At 41.4% G+C, this 24,025-nt stretch overlaps 2 protein-coding genes across 2 annotated transcripts; one reads left to right on the top strand and one right to left on the bottom strand.

Annotated features, from left to right (window-relative positions):
- The first annotated feature begins 1,319 nt into the window (after window positions 1-1,319).
- trpc1 (transient receptor potential cation channel, subfamily C, member 1) lies at window positions 1,320-15,492 on the top strand. Its single transcript, XM_023420074.2, has 13 exons — window positions 1,320-1,908; window positions 2,844-2,998; window positions 3,154-3,255; window positions 3,362-3,564; window positions 4,536-4,667; window positions 4,881-5,076; window positions 5,721-6,051; window positions 8,060-8,199; window positions 8,684-8,833; window positions 13,609-13,793; window positions 14,066-14,267; window positions 14,626-14,820; window positions 14,975-15,492. The coding sequence occupies exons 1-13, from the start codon at window positions 1,743-1,745 to the stop codon at window positions 15,200-15,202; spliced, it is 2,385 nt and encodes a 794-aa protein (XP_023275842.1). The 5' UTR covers window positions 1,320-1,742; the 3' UTR covers window positions 15,203-15,492.
- Window positions 15,493-15,814: 322 nt separating this feature from the next.
- On the bottom strand, window positions 15,815-23,939 carry pcolce2b (procollagen C-endopeptidase enhancer 2b). Its single transcript, XM_023420077.2, has 9 exons — window positions 23,725-23,939; window positions 23,310-23,418; window positions 22,609-22,864; window positions 21,200-21,324; window positions 20,806-20,942; window positions 20,537-20,700; window positions 19,403-19,486; window positions 17,391-17,558; window positions 15,815-16,993 (listed from the first exon to the last, which is right to left on the bottom strand). Exons 1-9 carry the CDS (start codon window positions 23,859-23,861, stop codon window positions 16,863-16,865), a joined length of 1,311 nt encoding a protein of 436 aa, XP_023275845.1. The 5' UTR covers window positions 23,862-23,939; the 3' UTR covers window positions 15,815-16,862.
- Between the last annotated feature and the right edge of the window lie 86 nt (window positions 23,940-24,025).

Below are 24,025 nucleotides of genomic sequence, written 5' to 3'. Positions count from 1 at the left end.
TCTTCAGGTATAATTGTGTGGAAATGGAGTGAGTGGATGGGGAGAAGTTTATTTTAAAATGCTCATAAAAGTTAACAGCTCCTTAATAAAGGAGCTGTTTCTTTTTTTATGGGAGCTACTATTTTGAGCTTTCCTCTGAATTCTTATAACAAACTTCTAACATTTTGTGTGGGCTTTTGCAGGTGGGTGAAAAGTCGGGAAACGTAAGAGGACACCTCATTACCAGTGAGAACATAGTGAGTAATTAATTTATATGATATACAACAGAGTATTGATATGAATTTTTATTACATTAAAAAATCCTATTCTATTATTAGAAACCTATTACCTATTATTATCATTATTATTCCTTTCTACTAGACTATATATGCAGGTTATCATGTACAGCAGTTTATATGCAAGATGTGGTAGCAACAGCCTATCACATAATTCTCTGTAATTAGGATGCCTATAGATTTTAAATTATTTTTTTAACAGCTGTTTGATTCCACTACTTTTCCATGGAAAACATTTTGACACATCACAGTAGGAAAAGCACAGGACTAAATAATGAGTGAAAGCCTGCGGAAAAGGACAATTACACCCAGCTGATATGTCACAATTCTCCTTATGATCCTGATTATATTGCTTCATTGCCTCTCAGTACAGTATGTACTTTATGACTTGACTCCTTGTGTTGTATTACCATCACATTTTTTGCCTTTGACAAATGCAGAGTTGGAAATCGCTTTATCATTTTCTCTATTTCTCCGTCATGATTTACATCAATGTTTACTGGGCTGTGAGAGGTGTTACAGACTGACTGTGGAGGTTGATATGTCCTCATTTGAATATTATAGCCAGGGGAACAGCTGTGTGTATCTACCATATGTGTTCCCTCACAGCCTGCCGCACACCATATACAGACATCTCTTGCCCTCTCTTTCCATTATCCATATGTGATGAATTTCACCCACGCATGTCCAAACGCATCAGCTACATGGAGGAAATAGCCTGTCCAGTGGTTTGGACACACAATCCTACATGGACCAGGAGCCATAGCTATGATTTTTTTGTATCCTTTGTCACATTGGTATGGCCATATACATGCAGACCACCTAGAGCCATAGTATATATACTTCACACAGCCCAGCGCTATAAACTACACAATGACCAAAGATGTCTATAAAATCTCATCTCCATCACTTGCAAGTATCTGTAAAACCTACTTTTGCAGTATGAGGATTGCTAGACTGTATATCTGCATCTGTATACACAGCGAGATTGACAGTACAGAGCTGCGCTGAACTGAATAGCCCTGTTACATAATCATAAAGCAGCGAGGCTTTACGCCTGCGAAATGAACGAGCAGGTGGAGGAGGAAACATGCGCAGTAGAAGCCCCGTCAGCAGCATCAGGACCAAAAAGATCCCCAGGATCCTGCGATGCGAGAAGATGGTGCATGTAAACACGCCGAGGGAAACGTTTAGTCAGCCTGCAGTCGCCGCGTATTTCTGTTGAATCCGAGTCTTAAAGTCTTTTAGTGCGACAGGAGGCTAAACGAGGTGAGTTTTTTTTTTTTGTAGGAAGCTGAGGCAACAGCAGAGATGCGACGGCAATAACAACACTTTGATGACATTGGTTTAGTCTCATGACGACGCTTTAAGCCTCTGCTGCGCTGCGACAGACAGCTGAAAGGACTCCTCTCATGTCATCCCATCTTGACGGGCTTTCTTGTGTAATGGTCGACGGTTTCTAGTGGGATGCACATCAGTGTTTGGCCGTACTCGCTCTCCGTCGTAATGGCAGCTCTGTACCAGGGCACCGACGCTTCCTCTCCGGATAAATTTCTGGCCTTGAAAGACGTGAGAGAGGTGAAGGAGGAAACGACGCTGGATGAGAAGCTTTTCTTGCTGGCATGCGAGAAAGGTTTGTTATTTGTGTCTTTGTTTTCCCCATCAGAGTTAACCTAATCTTCTATTCAATAGTTTTAAGCTCAATTTGATGTGTTTTAAGATCATAGAAAAGATCTTATTATTGTTGGAATCAGGTTATTGCTGTTCAATATTGATCAATCAAGACATCCCTGCAGTATTGCATCTGATATCAGCAGGCCTGCATGTATTGTTGGTAAAATACACAATGACTAACAGCTTGAGAGAGTTCCAGCAGGGTCACTGCAGCAAGCAAACTGTCAGATCACTTTTTTTTTTTTTTTTTTTTTCCTCCAGTGAATTCTTCTCACAGCTGCCTACATGTTGGCTACTGTGGATATTTGCCCACCGAGGTTAAGATATATTTAGCTGAATGTCTGCTCTTGTGAAAGTTTTTCTTCCTGGTCTGCTGTCATTTGATAAGGAAAGTTGTAGCACAAACAAAACTAAAGTGTAGCTATGCAAGATGCAGACAGTACAAGCGTAAAATAGCAAAGAGGCATGGGCATTCTCAACTAGTCAGACAGGAGGGGGGATGTTTCATTGATAAGTTAAGAACATTGCACAGGCAGATGCTGTTGTAGGTGTGCTGACCAGTAACTGCCAGTGTGACCATATAAAGTCTCTCTAAACATGGCTCAGCAACAGAAATTGTCCTTTGAGGGAGATGTTATTGTTATACCCCAATGAGGTTAAGAGGACTGCTGGAGCTGAGCCTGCTCTGTGAGACTGTTTGCCTCATGACTGAAGCTCTGTGTGTGTGTGTGTGTGTGTGTGTGTGTGTGTGTGTGTGTGTGTGTTGGTGTGTCTCCTTGGCGTCACCCGCAGATGATACTTCACTAGCTTTTATAGACCTGACATATGCTAGAATTCGGTAAAGTGGATTCCATTCATCGTATCTTGCTTAGTTTTTTTGGGCGTGCTCCTCAGGCGACTACTACATGGTGAAGAAACTCCTCGAGGAGAACCGACACGGCGAGCTCAACATCAACTGCGTAGACGTGCTGGGCCGAGACGCCGTGACCATCACCATTGAGAACGAGAACCTAGACATCCTACAGCTTCTTCTGGAACATGGCTGCCAGGTAGTAAACGCACACACACACATTCAGCACAGAATAATACATGCACAAGATGTCACTTTTTCAGTGTTATTATGTTGTAAGTTTCCCGCTGCTCTGTGCCCTGTTTCGACATAAAATCTGCCATCTGATAGTTTGTCAAATGGTTGTTCCTGTAGGGGACAGATGCCTTGCTCGTGGCCATAGACTCAGAGGTGGTGGGAGCTGTTGACATCCTCCTCAACCACAGGCCCAGGCGATCTTCCAAGCCCTCCATTGCTGTGAGTCTCCTTTTACACTATGGATGAAAAGAACAGGCTAGTATAATTCATATTTTCTTATAACCTCTGCACAGTATTTTAGATTTTTATCTTCTTTTCATTTTAGAAACTGATGCAGCGGATTCAGAACCCAGAGTATTCCACCACCATGGATGTGGCTCCAGTCATCCTGGCAGCCCACAGGAACAACTACGAGATCCTGACTATGCTGCTGAAACAGGACATCTCGCTTCCCCGGCCCCACGCCGTAGGCTGCGAGTGCACGCTCTGCAATGCCAAAAACAAGAAAGACAGCTTACGACACTCCAGGTACGGGCCTCCTCCATCAGCTATAATTGAGAAAGTGTTACAATACAAATGGTGTTGACTTTGCCCAGATGGCTGCATTAAGGCCCCCATTGATCTAAACCAGAGGACCAGTGTTGCTCTGAATTATTGTTACTTGGAATGGTCAACAGCACTTGCAGATGATGCCTGCGTTATTTTGTGTGATGACTGTTTTGGTCGCTGCTATGGTATGTTGGGGCTTAAAAACAGCTATGAATCTCTTTGGTCTGTCAAGTGAAGTGTTCGGGAAAGGTTCTTGTAAAACATTGCGGCACCTTGTTATGATGATAGCATCAGTTTGAAAATGTCATCTGGCGAGAGATGAGCATCTGGAGAGAGATGGGTTAGTAAGTGAGTTATGTCTTGACTTTTGGGAAATGCTGTCTTTTTCTTTTTTTTTCTTTTTTACAGTACCATGAATGTTTATATGGGCGTACTCTTTGTCTCTGTGCTCTCTGGTATTGCCAAGCTCAACTTAGCCGGTTGTGGTATACTCATTTTTCAATATAAGTAATCGTTTTACACTGAAATATGAAATCACTACAAATTATTATTTAAGGAAAAACAGCAACAACAAAAAAAAAAGCTTTAAACATCAGTGTTTCCGTTGGGAGGTAGTGATTCTTGCTTTCTGATACCATCTTGGACTTGCAGATGAGATTTTGCTGATCTCCTCTGCTAGACATTTTTATTCTCTCTGCAGGGCAGTGTATCTTCCCACACAGTTCACTAAATGAATCAGTCTGCAGTTTGGCTGGCAAACAGCACAGAGGTCAAAGCAGGTACAAATGAAACAGCAAGAGGACTGAATGTTTCTCCATTTTCCCTTTTCTTTATCTCTACACCTCGACCTGTTCTTCTCTCCATCTGTCTCGCGTCTCTTTTCATCTCCCCCTCTTTCTTTTTCGCCATCCACCTCTACCTCCTCACCTTCGCTGATCTTCGTGGGTCAGATTCCGCCTGGACATCTACCGGTGCCTGGCCAGCCCCTCTCTGATCATGTTGACTGAGGAAGATCCCATACTCAGGGCCTTTGAGCTGAGTGCAGACCTCAAGGAGCTCAGTCTGGTCGAGGTGGAGTTCAGGTACGATTGCTATCGGCTGCTGCACGTCCGTCGGTCATGTCAGAGCAAGTTTATCTAACTTCTCTGCACATAAAGACTCGGGCATACATAGAGAAACACGCTCACAAACATATGTACATACACGCTCACAGACCCTTTTCCTTTATAGTCGAGAACAGATAAGAATCCTAATCTTTCATGTCGTCTGCTTGTATCTGATTTCTTTTACTGAAGGAATGACTATGAGGAGCTGGCGAAGCAGTGTAAGATGTTTGCCAAGGACCTGCTGGCTCAGGCTCGAAACTCTCGAGAGCTAGAAGTTATTCTCAATCACACGTCCAGCGAAGATCACATTGACAAGAGAGGCTTGCTCGAGGAGCGCATGAACCTCAGCCGACTTAAACTCGCCATCAAGTACAACCAAAAAGAGGTTAGGCAGGCAAAGTCTGCAGCTGTCACATCAATGTTTGAATGCGAGGAACAAGTCAATCTGCGACATAAGTGGGTTGAGCTATTCTGCCCGATAATTTCATTTGATAAATGTTCACAGATTAGTGCAGAGATAATGATGTAACTATCCGTTATTAATGTTCTCTTATTTAGTGTCTTCATCTAGGACTAAACATCTGCTCCAGTACAGTAGTGCTTGTCTTTGGGAAATATGAGTTTGGCAGGATAAAGTACTTCCTCCAGGCAACAGCAGTCAAAGACGAACTAAAGCTTGGAAGTTTGAGGCTGTGGGGCAATTTACAGCTGGGATGGCTCAGAGTGAATAGTTTGACTCGTATATCACAGTACAGCTAATAGCATAGCATTGATTCCTTTTGGAGAAGTAACACAGATAAGGCTCTTTCTAAAGGTTGGATTAGAAAACTACTCACTTATTCCTGACTCCTATTTATTTCTTGGCCAACAGCATGTGTGTGGTTGCTGTCGTTAGAACATTGCCGGGTTACTTCAAATCAGCTATAAATAATACACCTAAAATTCAGCCTGTAATTTATATATTATAATCACTATCACTTTTTCCTGTATATACGTTCCTTTTATCGTCTCTTGTTGCCCCTTCCGCAGTTTGTGGCTCAGTCCAACTGTCAGCAGTTCCTCAACACCGTGTGGTTCGGGGAGACGGCCAGCTACCGGCGCAAACACACCTGTCTGAAGATGGCCACAGTGCTGAGCGTAGCCATGCTCTGGCCGCTGCTTTCTGTCTGCTACCTGCTGGTGCCGCGTTCCCGTGTTGGCCAGATCATCCACACGCCCTTCGTCAAGTTCATCATCCACAGCGCCTCCTACTTTACATTCCTGCTGCTGCTGAACCTCTACTCTCTGGTCGAAGGCAAGAAAAACACCATGGGCCCTGAATTGGAGAAGATTGATTTCCTGCTCATCCTCTGGATCATAGGTCAGCTTTTTACCCAGTAAACCACATAGTCATGTGTGTATGGAATGTGCAGATTGTCATGTACTGTATGTAGTTATTATGGTGTCAGATTTCTGTCATTAAAGAATTATTTGTCTCCAAATAGACACAATAGAATTGAAAACAGAATAAGATTTCAATCATACAAATGAGAATTTAATACAATTAAATTTCATAGTGGAGTGAAAATGAGAGATTCCTGTTATGGTCTGGCCAAAGTCCAGTATCCTGTATCCATAATCCTATCAGGCAGAACATGACAAACAGCTGGTTCTATAGTAAACGACAGAGAGCCTGGCTTGACTGGATTAAATCTCTCAGTTCTGCTTCTAATTGAGCTCTATAGAAAGGAACTGTGGCTTCTTCTTTCTCCCCGGTGGCCCATCCGAGTGCTGCTATCACCGGACTCAGCACACACAAACATGCATACATTCAAACATATATTTGCACAAAGACAAGCAGGGGCACAAGCTATCTTATCAGATGAGGCTGGATAGTGACAGTCAGAAATCTCTGGGGAAAAGCCTCTCTACCTTCCTCCTCTGCCAAGAAACCATTAGCATGATCATTCAATCACTTTAATGGCCCTGCCTCAGCATTTGTCTCATGGCTGCAACATCCTTCCCCTGTCCACCAGACACTAAACACGATAACCACAGCACATTGGGCTGGATTTCATTGCTCTCATTGTCAGATTGATAAATCATCCCAATAACTGCACCTCACAGTTTATAGAAAGGATGTAGAAGCAATTGACTTTTATTATTCAATGTTATTAAGATGGTGGCGGTGTAATTTGCAATTTATTCTGTATATTGCAGGAGTAAGATCAGTAGTTGAGTCATTAGACAGAAGTGTAATGCGTTATTCCATGGGCCGAGATAACCCACCAGAGGGCCAAAGACTCTTAAGTACCGCAAAAGAGCAGCATCAAAGATAAATTCCAACAAGTTCAGCAGTTTTTTTCCTCTGAGGTTGCCTCATTGCAAAACAGCTTCACTGCAAGATGTGATGGCAGTGGTGCAGGTTTTACGCTCTACGCTCCCTGCAGCATCAACACACCATCCAAGATGAGTGAAATAACAGGAATGAGATCATGCTAATGATTGAAATGGTATCAGGATGTGAACAAGAGCTATTACAGTTCCTACACGTGCTGGGTGTGTACAGACAGCACTCACAAGTCAAAAAGCATCTTGTCATTCACTCTGCGTTTGCATTGTTCTCTCTTTCTCCCACACTACCCCCCTCCCCCCTTCCTGCTCTCATCTTTCCCCTATTCCCTCCATCCTTCTATTCCCATGAGCCAGATGCCTCACATTAATATGGAAATCAGATGCTCTGAGAAACTACGAGTGTGTCTGTGTGCTGGTACATACATGTATGGTGTGTCATAATGTGTCTCAGTGCGTTGCTCGCTGTCTACGAGTGTGCGCGCTTTGATTTCTGCATTAGATCTCAAATTCAGACTTTCCGTAGTATCAAGATCCTACTCAGCAGGCTAAATGAATGGAAATTATTCAGAGACAGAAACAATTCATGTGTGAAACAATACCTTAAGGGATTTTCTGTGCCAAAGGCTGTCTGTCACTCCTCGGCTTAGTTTCTGTTGTAACCATGGACACCAGTAACAGATGAGTCAGGTTCATATTGTAATAATTTCTTAATCAAGGCATAGAGAATATGCCACTAATGTCTCAATTTTATTATCCCTACTGTACATTCAGAATTGATGAAATTCCATTCCAGACACCAATCTTTATTAAATTCCACACACTTCTCTAAACCCCACAGATGACATGTTTTCAGCACATTAATCTTTGATTTCTGTGTCTCGTACATTCCTGTTTTCCCAGGGGTCCCTCTGTGAGATGACTTACGGCTGAATCTGGAAGCAGTTTTAAAATGTTGACAGCTAGATACCTTTTTTTTTTTCTAGTGGTGTGTGTATATCTGTGTATGGTGACTGTGAATTCCTGCTCTCCCATAGGGATGGTCTGGTCGGATGTGAAGCGTCTGTGGTATGAAGGGCTGGAAGACTTTCTGGAAGAGTCAAGGAACCAGCTGAGCTTTGTGATGAATTCCCTTTACCTAGCCACCTTTGCCCTCAAGATTGTCGCTCATAGCAAGGTAATTACACATAACACACCTTAGATTTAGGAGATAAATAACTGCAGGTATTTTTTTTCTTTGCCTGCTTGAGAAGTCAAGTCCTTTTTACACAAACCTGAGGTATCTAATAACATTAAAAAATGTTCTATTCATATTATACTCAACGGAATACTTTGATATTTTTGAAAAATATGCTTATCTGCCGTCTTGCCAAGCATTCAATAAGAAGGCATATTAAATGTGAAGCTACAGTCTGCAGCCGATTAGCTGTCTGGCAAAAGAATCTTTTTACCAGAACCTCTAAAGCTCACTACTTAAAACATTGTATCTCATTAGTTTAATCTGTGAAAAAGCCTGATTGTAAAGACAAGACAAGTTCTCCCTGTTTCCTGTCTATATGCTAAGCTAAGTAGTTCTGTACAAATGTAGTGGTCAGTATCATCCCGGACTGTTTGACTGCTGTATGCTGCATGTTTCTGAACGTGTTTTGCTTGTTCTGCAGTTCAAGAATGTGGAGGAAACAGAGAGGAAGAACTGGGATGCCTTCCATCCCATCCTGGTGGCTGAAGGCCTGTTTGCCTTCGCCAATGTTCTCAGTTACCTGCGACTCTTCTTTATGTACACAACCAGCTCCATACTGGGACCTTTGCAGGTAAGAAAGCAGCAGGGAAACACTCGAGTTTTTCAGATTTTGTAGTTCATTGGTAAAAGCACAAAACTAACATTTTTAGAGTTATAGGTTTGATTCGTTGTAAAGCCAGACATGCAGTAAAAATATTTCATTGTGATCCCTATAGGGTTTTAAATCATGTATCTCTTAAGCACTTTGGATGATAAAAAAAAGAGCAAATTCTTATGTAATGATAATAAAACTGCTTCCCTTTCCATCCTTCTCTCAAAATCGCCACGCACACACATACACCACCCACTCTGTTCCTCTCTGTGTAAAGTGTGAACACTCAAAGACAAGCCCACACTAAACATCACACCAGCTGTGTGCAGCAATATCATAACCATCCTCATAAGTATGAAGCAAAGGCATAGTGAACTGAGGAAGTGAAATTGTTCTGCTGTAATAATATGCTCATAAAAAACTGAACACAACATCATAAAGCTTTCCAGCTTAGTTACCATATGTATCATCATTTCCATTATCAAAATGAATGAGAGCCTAGTTTACAAAAAAAATTATTATTCAAACTAACTTCATCTTATTCAAAGCTGGAGGAGCTGTGTGTTCGCCAACATCACATTTTCGTCAGATCTGCAATTGATTTTTATTGCAATCTGGCTCATACAACAATTCTGATCCATTGCCAGCTTCACAGCAAATTTGGCTGCCTGGGAATAAAGGAAGAAAAAGATAATGTCATTACATAACGTGTGATCAGTGACAGCTGAAAAAGTTTAAAATGTATGGATTTATTCTTGATTGTCTTTTGCAGGCTGAGAAAGCAGGTTTTTAAATCATTTTAATGCAGAAAAATGCATGGAGATCCGACTGATAACTTTAATAACAAACATCTAAAATTATAATCATTATGAGTGTAGTACATTAGGAGCAGATTTAGGTCTAAAAAAAAGATCCAAGTGAAAAGTTTTTAGTAGATTTTTCTGAATCCTGGAAAATCTGTTCTGGATTGGCCTGATTGACCCTCACTGTTTATTTTGCAAAAGATTATGGAAATGATTAGCAATACACTTACTGATCTGCTTCATGCCTCCCACATCAAACAAAACTATTTCAATTTGTAAAAAGCAAACACTTCATCTTGCAAGACTGGGCATTTTAGAGCTTTAACTGCCCCTCGGACTGCCTAATGTGTCCATATCTCCCCTTTGTTAGCATAAAACATTTGTTTACATGTACAGTATGTGAACATGAATGTCATGTCGATATTGTTTTTCACATCTTATTTGATCCCTCTCATTGATTTATCCATTGCCAATGTGTTTACTGCTTCATACCTAACTATAAGACTGTTGCCTTTCTTTAATATGGCTGTTATTAATTTATTGAGGATTTATTTATGCTATTCTTTTTTTTCTGATGGAAGAGCAATATTCACCACTTACCCGTGTAAATGGTGAATATGTGTAAAACTGTGCCGGTAAAAGCCTAAAGCTTCACATGTTTCAAAAAGTGATTCACTTAGCAAAGTTTGTGTTTATAGTTCTTGTTATGTCACTGTTTTTCCAGCTTTCCAGTTAAGCCAAAAATCTGGTTTACATATTTTCTTCTCAGGCTCCTCAACAATTTCAGTGCCATAGGTGTCCCTTTTTATCACATCATGATATTATGTATCATCCAGCCAGCTGGCAGAGAGAGTTTGTAAAGCCAGCCAATGTCTGACTTTGTGCTGGCAGCCTTTAGGATTTCATGTTTCCCTCGTGTGTGACTTTATGAAATAAAGCAGCCTTCAGGTGTTCAGTGACTTAGTCTATTTGTAGGGATACCTTCCTGTGATTAAGCCGAGGACGTGTTTGTGGTTGACTTATAAAACACTATGGGTGCCCTGTAGATTGTTAACGAGGACTTTTCAGCTATAATCTCCTCCATCTTTCTGCTTCCCTCCCTCTTTTTTTTTTTTCTTCTCTCGCATCTCTTTCACTCACTCACTCTGTGACATCACTGTCTGGCTTGGCAAGATGGAAAAATTATTAGCTTTGGAAATAGATGTGGCTGTGTTCGTGGCCATGCTGACACTCACATGGCAGACACACCTCTCTACTAATGCACACGCGCCCACACATGCACAAACATACACAGACAGTGAGTCGGTACTATGTGGGTTGGAGTAATGCAGCTTTCTCTGATTCCATCCTTCCTGAAGAGGCCAGCTCACATTCTGTTGGCTAGTGCCCCCTACTGAGGTTGGAAAGAGTGACTGAAAGTGTGAATGTGTGTCTGTATGTATCTGCTATCACCAGTGTGCACGCAGTGAACTCACTCATGACCCAAACTTAACCTCACTGACAGTATTCATTTACCATAACTGATGGCACACGAGGAAGCATGTATGAGCATGAGAGAAAAGACAGAGGTTATGCCCCAGTTCCAAACTAGATTCTGACAAGTTATTGAGTAGTGTGTTTGCACTGTAAATTAAAAACTAAATTAAGTATTCTGATTTCTAAATGTGGCATTAGTGGATACTATTACCCCACAATTTATAGTGAAAAGAAAATGTGGGAGAGACTCACAGCTGGAAGAAATTTTAAGCTAATGGTGAACAGTGTTGAGACGGCTCCAGGAACAAAAAATATAAAAATAAAGTCTTTGGACAAACAATTTGCTTTCGCTTTGCTAAATTTAATCGGAAATAGAGTCAGTATAGAGTGGATTAAAAAAAAACAACAAATTTCAACAAAAATGTACAGGGAAATTGCAGTGAAATGCATTTAAATAATGAAAGGATAAATATCAATTATAAACATCTATTGGTGCACACTTTGTATTTCTGTTACGATAGAATGCTAAAGTATATAATTTCTTATATATAAACAGCCAAAATAGTATATTATGCTGGCAAATTACTGTGTAGTGAATGCTTTATTGGGTTTTTTAGTAGAAAGTGTTTGTTTGTGCATCTGTAGATGCATTTGAGGTACCTTAAATGTATTAGACCCCCCACTTCCAGTCAGGGTTAAGAACTACTGACCTGCTACATTCCTGCTCTGTTTGTACAGTAACTAAGTTAGCCTAACTGTCAGGCAACACCTCAGCTCCTAAATCAGACATATACAAAGTGGCAGCGGAATACACTGGGGGGATTTAGACATGACAAGAGAATGAATCACCCTAATAGACTATCCCTTCTCCTCAAACAAGCTGCCTGGGTTTCAGCGCAAACACTCCAGTCGCCATTCACCTTGAGGTGCAGGCGAAGTGGTCATCCCTCACACTGGACACCGTGTGTGTTTGTGTTTTGCAAGGGCGAGTGTGTTCTGACCTTGTTTGAGCATCTCTAGGTCCTAGTAAACAGATAAGCCACTCAGGTCTATAAATAGTGGGTTTCAAATGGCGTGAGAAGACTTTCTCTGTCTTCGAGCGCTCTCTCTGGCTTCCACCTTGTTTGTCTGTCGTCCCTCAGGTAGGGTGAGAGCACTGCAGCTGCCAGAATATGTTGCCTTTTCAACTTCCTCGGGGAATCGCTGCTAAACAAGAACATGGGGGGAAAAATAGCTACAAGTGGTCAGAAAGTTTGCTTACATGGGATAAGTGTTGAAAGAGTACCCAAACATCACACTCAAGTAGAAATATACCGGAGCTACCTTGCTAAATATGTCAGGTACAGACGAAAACAATGGTTTAAAGAGCTAGTAAGGAATCCGAGGTTTTAAAATAAACTGAAATACAGCTCATTCTAAATATCCAAGATATCAGAAAGAAAAAATACCCAGTAAGCTAATCTGATACATTTTTACTATTCAAAACCATTGCATCATGTGTATTTTCCATGCCATATTTAAAGGAGAAAAGGACATTATAAACATACTGTTTTTAAAATGTCTACCCTTTAATTTGATCACTGCTAAGCTATGCTGATGTGTCCTTTTAGCTCAGGCTAAAGGGCTAACCTAGCTAGCAGAGACTGTGCTAACATTGATTGAAACAATACTGTTGCAGTTTTTCTTTACTTATATTGAATAAACTGGTGTTATAGTAAATAATAAAGCATTATAATGTCACAGTCAGAGTCCTCTTCAAGGTCATGTTAATGCAGATGCCAACCATACACTGGCTATGATGTCAACAGACATTTTTTGCCGCACACATTTTGATACATCGTAGTAGGAAAAGCACAGGTGTAACTCATAATGTTAATTCCATTGGCTGCATTCCATTTAGGTGTATCCTGCTGTTATATAGCACAACTTACTGTGACAGCTGGAATGGAATATTTCCAGTCGTTATTGCTATTAGTTTCAACCGTGTCTTTCCTGCTAAACATCAAAATGCCTGCTGGGATAGTAGTTATATAAGTTTATTTCTGGAGTAATGCCTTAGGCTAATTCTCAAAGGTTTGCAACTACACTAAAGCTACTCGAGGAGAGTAAAAAGAAAATCTAGTTAATCTAATGTAGTTACATCAACGCTGCAGACCACATTACCCTGACATCCAAATGCATAAGTCAAAGGAGAATTTGATTTGAATCCTAGAAATATGAAGACAAACATACTGCTCTATCTTTGCCATATTTACTTCTCAGTTCTTCAGAAATCAATTAACCTCTGCAAAGATTAGAAAAAAATTCCAGATCTGACCTCAGCTACCCCCCCTTGATGGTTAATGAGGATTGCTGGAAATGCTGGCAGAAAACTGACTTTGAAAAATAGAAAAAAAAGAGACTCGTGTCTACTTTATTAGATCAGATCAGACTAAGCAGCACATGTTTAACAGACAAATATTAATCTCCCACCAGATCTCCATGGGTCAGATGCTGCAGGAGTTTGGAAAGTTTTTGGGCCTCTTCCTGCTGGTGTTATTCTCTTTCACCATTGGACTCACCCAGCTTTATGGAAAAGACCATAAAGACCCAGACAAGAATCCACCCAAGGACTGCGAGGGCATCTTCTGCCAGCAACAGAGCAATGATGCATTCTACACGTATGGGCCAACCAAAGTCTGTCATTTTAGACAGTGATGACGACCGTGATGAATGTTCAGAATACTTGTTGAGAGATGTTAGAGGTTATATATATGTGGCTGAGTAAACACAGCTGGTACAATAATGACTGTTTTTCTAATGCATGATTTAAGTGTAAAATTAGATGTCATCAGAATATGTTTTTCAGGTTAAACTGTGCAATGCATCTGGCAGACATGTTGCCCAAATGCCCAGTTAAATCTATCTGCTTTCTGCTTCTTCCATTTCACAGGTTTATGGGGACCTGCTACGCTCTGTTCTGGTACATATTCTCCCTTGCACATGTTGCGCTCTTTGTCACCCGCATCAGCTACACAGAGGAGCTGCGCTCTTTTGTGGGTGCCATGATCATAGGCACCTACAACATTGTCGTGGTTATTGTCCTGACCAAGCTGCTGGTGGCAATGCTCCATAAAAGCTTCAGACAAATTGCTGTAAGTGTAAACAACTTTTGGCCCAAAGGTTTGTCAACACTGTCATGGGTAATTTAAATGTGTAATTTGCTGTTGATTTCATTTTACTGTAACTCCCAAAATGTTGCACATGTGTTTAATTGTTTTAGTCTTTGGAACCCAGCTGCACATTCTATGCTTCCTTTGAACCGCCGTTTGATTTTCATTATGCTTGACAAAACAACTCCTTGTGCAAAAAACAAAATCCATTCCTTCAAAGATTTCCACAGAAATAGTGGGTCTGCATCTTCAGAATTTCTTCTAGAGAACAGCGTGTGAAAGTTAATTATCTCACATCCCTGTGTTCTCGATGTTCTTCTTGGCTTTTGGACCTCTGTAGAATCACGAGGATAAGGAGTGGAAGTTTGCACGGGCCAAGCTGTGGCTTAGCTACTTTGATGACAAGTGTACCCTGCCACCACCGTTCAATATCCTCCCCTCCCCAAAGACTGTGTGCTACTTGGTGACCAGCATGAGCAAGTGGATCTGTTCACATACATCGAAGGGCAAGGTGAAGAGACAAAACAGCTTGAAGGTAAGAAAAATTGTTTGTTAAAGCAAAAAGGTAGTAGGCAAATGGCTGCCAGGAAGCGTAAATCCAATCCTTTCCTATAATCTTAAAACAATGGTCATCTGTGCTTTTGTGCAATTTCACCAATCTGAATCCCTTCACTGTTTTTTCTATCCAGGAGTGGAAGAACCTGAAGCAGAAGCGTGATGAGAACTACCAAAAAATCATGTGTTGTCTGGTTCACCGCTACTTGACCTCCACGCGCCAAAAGATGCAAAGCACAGATCAGGCCACGGTGGAAAATCTGAACGACCTACGCCAAGACCTCTCCAAGTTTCGCAACGAGATGAGGGATTTGCTGGGCTTCCGGACGTCCAAATATGCCATGTTCTACCCGAGGAGCTAAACAAAGACCAGATATCTCTCCCCCTCTTTTCCCCTCTCCTCTTGACAAAACCTCTGCTTCTCGTTTATCTGGGATGCTGTGTGACCCGAGCATGTGCAAAAACTCTGCTCTTTGAAACAGAGAGGCAAACTTTTGAACCTGGAACTTAACTAGAAAAATACATATTCTCCACCAAAGCCCCCAGACTCAGGCCCCCCTATGTATTATTCAGCTATTCAAACTTTTTTTGTAAATAAGGAAAGCCATTGTTTTCAACAGAAAGACAAATAAAGACTTATGGAAAAACTTGACCTGCTGGGGCTTCAATGGCTGATACATTTTCCTGAATGCAGATCCTGCCTCTGAGATTTGAACTTACTTGCTGCTTTGTTTTCTCTCTCCTTGAAGACTGTTCTCTGGCCGCTCAGGTGTGAAATCTCGAAAACAGTCAGCTGTTCAGCCAACTTCCCAGCAGTCCAGTCCATGTGAGAGTCACATTACACACACCTGATCCTTTCTCATGCTTAGCAGAGCGTACTTGCCTTGACTGATCTCAGCTGACCAAGTCAAACATTATTTGTCATTATTTGGTTTCCAGCTGAAGGTTCTTGTACAAAGACGGCAAACAAAAAGGAAATTGTTACAGGAGTTTTATTTGGGCAGATGAAAACAATAAAATATAAATAATATTCACAGACTTTTTCATATGAAAATACTTTTCATTTCACACCTCTTCCTTTAAAAACAATGACAGTAAGTAAATGAAGTATGCCGATGGCGGTGCTTTGCATCTGTAAACAAACTAAAGAAAAGAGCTTTAGCTAGGAAGGTCCTTGTTTGTTTCACATAAAACCAGCATAAAAATCTTTTTCAAAGAATCATGTATATATTAAATATTGCACTTCAATCACCACATTTAAAACTTACAAACCCTGCCCAGTAAAATCGAACACCATCAAAATTATTGGCAGGTTGCTAACACCATAATTAAACCTACAACAGCTGTAACAAATCCCCTTTGAATACCAGTGAGGTTTGAGATATTATAATTATTGAGATATTAAGATTATTCTGCCAGATATTGTTGTTTAATGAGCTAAACTTATATTGCACTCTATAGCCTCAAAGGAAAATAAAATTGACAGGCAAAATATAGAAATATTATTTATATTAATGGTGCCATCATAGGATTTCAGAAAAGATGTACAGACTGAAAATTTTAAACAATCTGATTAAGTTTTGTCTTATGAACCACGAGTCTGTGAATTGCTACACACCATATTCTGGGCTCCTGTTACTGGCTACAGTATAATTCCCTGCTAGGGACATGACAGAAATGTGACTAAGCGGAGTGTGAATGGGCTGAGAATAGGGATGGAAATTTCAACTGATTTTGTCACTGATTAATCTGAGGTTGCAAAAGAGACTAGGTTGTTTAATAGAAGACAGACTGGAAGGTCTTAATTTCATCTTGTTTATCCTTAAACCCCACAGTCCTCAGCAGAATTAATAAATACAAAAATCTGAGTTTCCCTTAATTGAATGAAAATGTCGATTTTGAGTTTTGTGCTTCCAGATTTGGTTTTTTTTGTGGCCTGTGTTTATGTTGTTGAGAGTTTTGCTTAATTGTTTCCATCCACAGCTGAGCCTCAGGCACACCAGTCCGCAGAGCTACTGGAGCTCAGCACCGCTTGTTTTTCAGAACGCTGAGTACTTTCTGGTTCTTTGTCTTAAACGCCATGACGAAGTGCTGAGGGGCGATTTTCCCCCGGCCCTCCTCGTCCACCTGGCCCATGAAGATGTAGTTCAAGCCTGGTGAGGTCACACAAAAAAAACCTGAATGCAGTGGCGGAACGGCAGAGACATTCAGGGAGGCCAAACATCAGAATCTCCACGGCACGCGCTGCATGTATGCTATATGTTTATATGCATACATATAAACATATTGAATGCTTGACTGTTTGGACAGTGAGTTCTTCTGCTCACCTCACACTTTGGGGCGAGCTCCGTCAACTGAGTGTGACGGCACAGCAGAGGAAGCAAACTCAGAGCCATAGGTTATTCAAAACAGTCAACCAGGAACTGCTGCATAGTAATTATCATCATTTAGATAATGAGCAGCTTTCTGCAAAAGTGATTTTATACATCAGAAAGTACATTCTGAAAACCAGTGAGCCAATTCAATTTTACCAGCGCGATGTACACTCACCTCTTCTGACAAATGGGCACTTCTTGCACAAGATAATGATCTTGGTGCTCATGGTCTTTCCTGCCTGCTGGATTGCCAGAGTGCCTTCTTTATACACGTTGATGATGGAGACAGTGGCATACATACTTCCTCCTCTCATCACCGCCGTGATGACAGTCCCGGTTATTACTGTCGTACACACACAAAAAGGTGATAAAAATACAGCTCACCTGTAAATATACTATGCGTTACATAAGAACACACTGTCTCATAAAGAAGAGTAAAATTTAGTCTAGGCACCAGAGAAGTCAGCGATGCAGGCTAATATAAATGGAAGTCTAGGTTTCATGTCTAGATGGGATTTGGAAATGTCAGGCTAATATGTGTTAATCTAATTTAAAGCAAATGTTTCAACATTAGAGTGATGAAAGCCAGAAATTTACAGTGGGGACTTTAACAGAGAAACAGGTGCAGTAAAGGAAATCTGCTTTTTTATTGATATCATCAATAATCTGAGGGAAATGTGAACAATGTGTGGTAACTACGCTTTAATTCTTGTCTTTGAAGTGCACCCTATCTGTAAAGATGTCATGATGAATTAACAGCACAGGCTCTCAACATTTCCTTTCAGGCCTTTAACACTCTCCTTATGACTTTTTAATGGCTCCTTAGTCCATCCGCAAGCGAATAGCTCCTCAAAAACCCACATTAAGGATATAATTGACTGTAGTTTTAAAACTAGTTTTAAGATGAGCACCTAAGAATATGGCCTGTGACAGAAGTCACAAGTAAACGTCTGATTTTTAATTGTCCAGCAGACAGCTAAAATGTTTTGTGTGAGCAATAATTGACCCAAAATTATATATAAAACACATAGCAAATTAGTGCTTTTGCCTTCAATATTATTTTTGTGTTCTAGTAAGCAAAAACAAGTAAGACAGGCGATTAAAAATCTATAAGAAATCATCTTATAGGTTGAGTCTTTTCTTTCTGTTGGTGCTAAAAATGTGACAAACATGCAGGGTGAAGTTTCAGTTATTTCCTGTTTAGTCTGAACAGGTCTCCAAAAACACACAAAAAAAAAAAAATACAGTTTTGTTGTTTGGACTTGCAGACCATGGAGGAGACCTGATGTTTAACGGTGGCAGCAGAGTGATAGTGATGGAGCCAGTGGAGCGAGAGGGAATCACGTCTCATACAGCATGAACAGGATTCTTTACACTGATGGTACCAATATGTCTGGACTTCACATACTGTCTGTTTCATTTCCTGTCAGGGATGAGACTATCCAGAGAGCTGCCTGTTTCAGTAATGTTATTTTATCTGTTGCTGCTGTTACACAAAGCAGCGAGCTGCTTTTGACAATTCAAAGTGCATGAAATTCTGACTTTAAGTGTTGATTAGACAAACTATGTTTAGTTTACTGTCTCCCCCGTTAATTAAAATGTGAGGTAACATGTCGTGTGCTGGTTCTGCCACCACATCACACGGGCGACTTTTTCCACATGCACCACCGCATCGCTTGCCTTTCCTCAGTTCCTGATGCGAATCCAAGCGAGCTCTTTGAAATGCCAGTCTAACGCATGTGGTAAACATCTCCGAGATGAAAACACCAGAGAGCGGGAGCGTAGCGAACGGTGGCCGAGCCTGAATCAACACGTTCATTTATCAACAGTCTCCCCACAGTCAGAGGCTGAGCGCGCATGTGTTTACACTGGAGGTAACTGCGTACTACTGTATACACTCCTTCACTTCCTGACAGGCTATCAAGGAAGTCTTTGAGATGTGCAAGGAAAAATCAGAGGAACAAAGACAGTGACATGATCAGGACTACAAACTGTGTGTTAGGGGAGCTTTGGCTGCTGATGCTTATGTGGGTTCTGCTGACGTAAATCTCAGGAGTCTCTGTACTGCTCAGGTTCAGACTGTGTAGGATTAGAATGTATGTAACAGCAGATATGTTCAATAATAGCTGGAGCAAATCAGTGACTTCTTCTGTGGTTTAAATAAATTACAATAAGCAGTGATCTTACCAAAATTGCTGGAGCAGTAATTGCTCTCAAGTGTTCCCCGTCTTTTGCATTTCTGCTGGCACAGGGCGACGGAGTACTTCAGAGCTGCGGAGACACACACACACACACAAACACACACAAGAAAATTAAATCTCTGTAATTTTGCCTGCCAATGATGCAAGCATGTAAGTTATGGCTGCATCTGCTTCTACTGTGGTTTATTTCCAGAATATTCTCAGTAACACAAGAGTCTCTGGAAATGAATGGCTGTCAGCCTCAGAGACAATGTACAGTGTGAAAAACAGCGAGATAATGTGACAAGTGAACATCTGTTTTTAGGGTTAGACATAGTAACGAGTCCATAAAGGAAAGCACCAAGACTTAAAGAAAATACAAGGTGGTTGTCTAAATATTATTCCTACTTGAGAGGGGAAAGTCAGGGAAGATAGGCCAACCAGAAAGCATTGTCACAGTATGACATCATGGCAGGGAGGTGCCAAAATATCCTGGCTAGACTTAGGGAAAAAACAACAGTGTGTGGGAATGCGAGTTTGAGTATGAAAATGAGCTGTGATTGTGGCTGCAGACACACGCCCCCCACACTGTATATGGGCTTGTTTTGTGTACAGTTTACACAAGAGGAACGTGAGCAAAGCACACCGTTTTAGCATTTGCTGTGTGTGAATGTGCTGCTGTTGGCTGCATCTATAATCCGTCTTACAGAGGAGGATGATGCATATAACAGCACATTTAATAGTGAAGATCCACTGTTTAGTTTGACTTTAAAAAAAAAAAAATGTTTTATGTAAACAGAATATTTGTACTTATGTTAGCTACTTCTTCAGATGTGGTCTAAATCAGCTCTGATTCAGAATTCATAATCATAAGCAGAGGAAAAAGAGCTTTGGAGGAGTTAATTGCCTCCACATTGTACTGTTACTTAAGCATCACACTTCACTTATTCGCTCTCTTGCCCAGATCTGCTATCTGAGGCAGATTCCAGATCACCCCGTTGTGTTTAAAGCGAAAGATAAACCCCACATGTGAGCAAGAGAATCCAGTATTACAAAGCCAATATAGTCTCATAGCTACATCAACAAATACAGATGTTCGAAGTCTTCCAGAGGTTTTTATTGGATAAAAGTTGCTACCTACGTATGGGCCTGGTGGTGACTGGTTGTGTGGTAGTGGTGGGTGGTATCGTGGTGGTGGGGAATTTCTTTGGTCTGAACTTGTAATGTCCAATGAAGCCATCTGCGGTTAGACTGAGATCAGACAGGAACTGGATAAGGAGCTGGTTCCCCTCGGAGAACACAGGCCTGCGGAGCAACACACACAACCAGAGGGAGGGTAAACTGAGATGAAGTCATACTTGTGGATGTTTTGGTTAAATTGAAAATCTTCTGCATGACGGAATCACCTACGCTGGGGGGCTGTCTCCGCAGTATTTGCCAATCCTCTTAGCATCGTTGATTTCTGCCCCGTTGAAAATGGAGACGTGATCGTAGCGGCAGTAGTTATCTCTTTCCACGTCAAACTTCTCAAACTTGACTTCAATAATCTGCAGGAAGAGAAACAAAAGAAAATCCCTTTTCAACTGCCATAAGCTTTTAATATCAGACCTGGGCGTTAGATTAAAGGCTACTCTGTCAGTTGTGGGTTGATGTTGTCCACACCCATTACACACTGAGTTGTATTAAAAAGACAGTATAGGTAACATATTCCCTAAAACTCAATTTGTTTAATGGTCACTACCCATTGGGAATCTACATATCACACCTCCTTTTACTAATGAAAACTCATTTTAAACATTCTGACCTGGTTCTTTGGTGCCACTATGTGCCAAGAGCAGGTGACTCCAGCTGGGTAGTCCTTCTCAGGCCAGTTGGGGGTTTTGAAAGTCCCAGAGGGCTTGTCCAATCTGCCTCCACAGTACTGGTCCCCTGTGGAGAAATGACTGACTTTAAACTTGGATCATCATCAAAACTCTGACTGCACAGTTAATCAGCAAATCATCATTTATGTTTCTTGAAGGAAATGGTTGGAAATCAATGGTGTAAATTCTATGATAATGGAATGAACCACTTGTCTACTTCAAAAGGCACTCTCATTTCCTTCTTTGTTATTATGAGCACCCTAAAAAGCAAGTCATTCACTAGCCCTGTGCAGTTTGCGGTTTGAAAGAGAAGACACACTCCCAGTGCCGTCAAACATCTGAGAAACATCAGTGTAATAACCCCACAAGCTCTTTAGACTGTCAAAGAACTGAATCACTTAAAGGCTGGTTTTCTTTTGAAACATACACTTAGATTGATGTTTCCTTTCCAGCATGTCTAAAGAAGTACAATTTAATGCAATCGCAAAAACAGACACTTAACAAACAGAGGGCATGTTGTGCTGTACAGTTTTGACAACGCTCAGAGACAGTATAGCAACGGTTTATCTGCTACCATCCACTGTGTAAGAGCCAGGCAGGCTGGTTAATAGACATTGTCCACTGCAGCTGACAGCTCCTTGGGTACAGAGAACCAGTCATTAAAATTCCACAAAAACAATAGACGAGGCTTTTGCAACCCTGCAGAGAGGAAACAGCTCATTCAACTCAGAGTGATACTTCTGACCTGTGCTTACTGCTGAAGTGCTCTAAAAAAAAGTTTCAGCGAGACATTCCACATCAGACTGTGAGAAGTGTTGAGATGTTGCTCTCTTTTCGTCAACATGCTGGAACCTTAAACTGATAGCCTCGTCTCAGACACATGCAATCCCCAAAGGTCACTGACTTTTACTGAGAAAAACAGAAAGAAAGAAAATCTATACTCTATACTTTTATTTTTACTTTGTGTCTGCATCCCGTGGAAGTGTTTCACTGATTTATACAAAAGCTGAGCTTAAGAGGGGAAATTTCTTTCTTTCTCTGTCTGGGCATTGTGGCAATGACCTCACTGAGGCGATTCATGTTAAACGGCCTTGTTAATTTGCTCTATAAAGATTGACCTTCTGCCCAAACAGATGCACTCCCAGGCCAGTATCAGATTCCTGTATGGAGTGAAGTCATGACGGAGACAAAATCCCACGTGGCTCCGTATTACATGCTTGGGTAGTGGCAAGATATTCTCTACACAGCCGCTACCCTTGCAGCCTTGGCACCTATGAGTAAGAAAGCAACATTAAGAGGAAGCTACCGAAGAATACCATTCCCCCAGCTTCTTCTTTCCATGTCGGCCTACCTCTCTCGTGCGGGTGGGCAGCAGAGAAAACAGCCAGGAAGCCACTCCCAGCGGTGTTGGCATCAGATACCATCTGCAGGAGCATCTTGTTGCCCGTGGAAACCAGGGCTCCTGGCTTGAATGTCCCACAGAAGCGACCGAGTCTCTGCCCATTGGCATGCCCGCTGTAAACATCAACATAGTCGTAGCGGCACAGGTTGTCGCTCTCCAAGTCAATAAAGCGGAATGACAGGACCACCACCTTACCCTCAGGGACCTGGGTGGGAATTTAAAAGAGAGCATTAAGGCCAACTTTCACGTTACTGATATTATTGAGTGATAAAATGACACCATACATACACACCTTCCAGCAATACTGGATAATATGAAACAATGATTTACACATGATATTACATTTACTAAACCTGATACTTGTGTGGATCAGGTTATAATTTCAGCTGTCTCAGCTAGACCATCAGCTTCACTGTTTCAAAGTACAGTAGCATAAAGGAGCCTGTCAGCAAAAACTTGCTTAAGCTGGCTGGGGCTGTGGTTAAGTATTTTTAGAAGGAAATTAGGAGTTTGGGTTTAGTGAAAGAGTATCAGATTGTGCAGCTGTTTGGTGTGTTTTTGATCAACAATTTAACCATCAATTTGATCACTGTCATTTTTCTAGGCTATGGAAAAAAAGCAAAACGTGTGAATATGAATATTAGACTCACTGTGATTCTCCACACACATTTGGTATTTGGAGGGTAAACTCCTGGGTACCCCTGGCTCCCGATTACTCCAGTATCCCCTGTGATGTTTCCGCCGCATGTGAAGGTTGGTCTAGGAGGAGGGGGGGAGAGAAGAATGTTTTCTAATTTCCATATATCAAATGAGGATGCTGTGTTCAAACAATAAACAGGTATAGCCATTAAAGACAGCCTGCGGTTGATTTTGATACAGATTTAATTCCTCGCCAATGCGCCACATGTTCTGACTGGAGGCAGCGCAGACTGCAGAATATTCCTCTAGATAAACTCCAGCTTCTCCACAGACTACACGGGATCCTTGACACCGTGCGCACTGATCAAGCTCTCAAATTAATTTAAAAAATAAAAAATAAAAATAAAAATGTAAATAAAGGAGTACCTCTGCTGAGTCTGCGCACAGACTTCTGCCAAAAACAGTAGACTCCATGCGCAAAAAATACTGCATGTTCTCCACATTGTTGGGTTAACAGAGCAGGCGCTTCGCCTGTTTTCGCCCCGTGGCAGCATGAATGACATTGTGTTCAGCAGCGCAAACGGTGGGGAAAAGTACCCAGGAGTTCCTGCGGGGAGTTTCAGTAACTGCAAGCTGGAGCAGATGAATATAGCGTTTGTTCTGCGTGGTTGGAGGGAGGGAGCACAAGCTGCTGCTGCTGCTGCCCTGCCCCCCCCCCCCCCCCCCC

The sequence above is a fragment of the Seriola lalandi genome, unplaced genomic scaffold, assembly GCF_002814215.2.
Source record: "Seriola lalandi dorsalis isolate HSWRI2012SDOR001 ecotype SW California unplaced genomic scaffold, Sedor1 jcf7180002054616, whole genome shotgun sequence".
NCBI lineage: Eukaryota > Metazoa > Chordata > Actinopteri > Carangiformes > Carangidae > Seriola > Seriola lalandi.
Note: the sequence above shows the minus strand (reverse complement) of the source record. Positions and strands in the feature narration are given on the sequence as shown.

Bases quoted from the DNA above. Each gene is read 5' to 3' on its own strand.
- pcolce2b (XM_023420077.2), bottom strand. From the start codon at position 23,861: ATGTCATTCATGCTGCCACGGGGCGAAAACAGGCGAAGCGCCTGCTCT. The intron at 20,943-21,199 runs GTCAGAATGTTT...CTCTTCCTGCAG, and splicing joins TAGTGGCACCAAAGAACCAG to ATTATTGAAGTCAAGTTTGA. The intron at 20,701-20,805 runs GTAGGTGATTCC...GTTGCTCCGCAG, and splicing joins TGCGGAGACAGCCCCCCAGC to GCCTGTGTTCTCCGAGGGGA.
- trpc1 (XM_023420074.2), top strand. From the start codon at position 1,743: ATGCACATCAGTGTTTGGCCGTACTCGCTCTCCGTCGTAATGGCAGCT. The intron at 5,077-5,720 runs GTTAGGCAGGCA...CCCCTTCCGCAG, and splicing joins TCAAGTACAACCAAAAAGAG to TTTGTGGCTCAGTCCAACTG. The intron at 14,821-14,974 runs GTAAGAAAAATT...TTTTCTATCCAG, and splicing joins AGAGACAAAACAGCTTGAAG to GAGTGGAAGAACCTGAAGCA.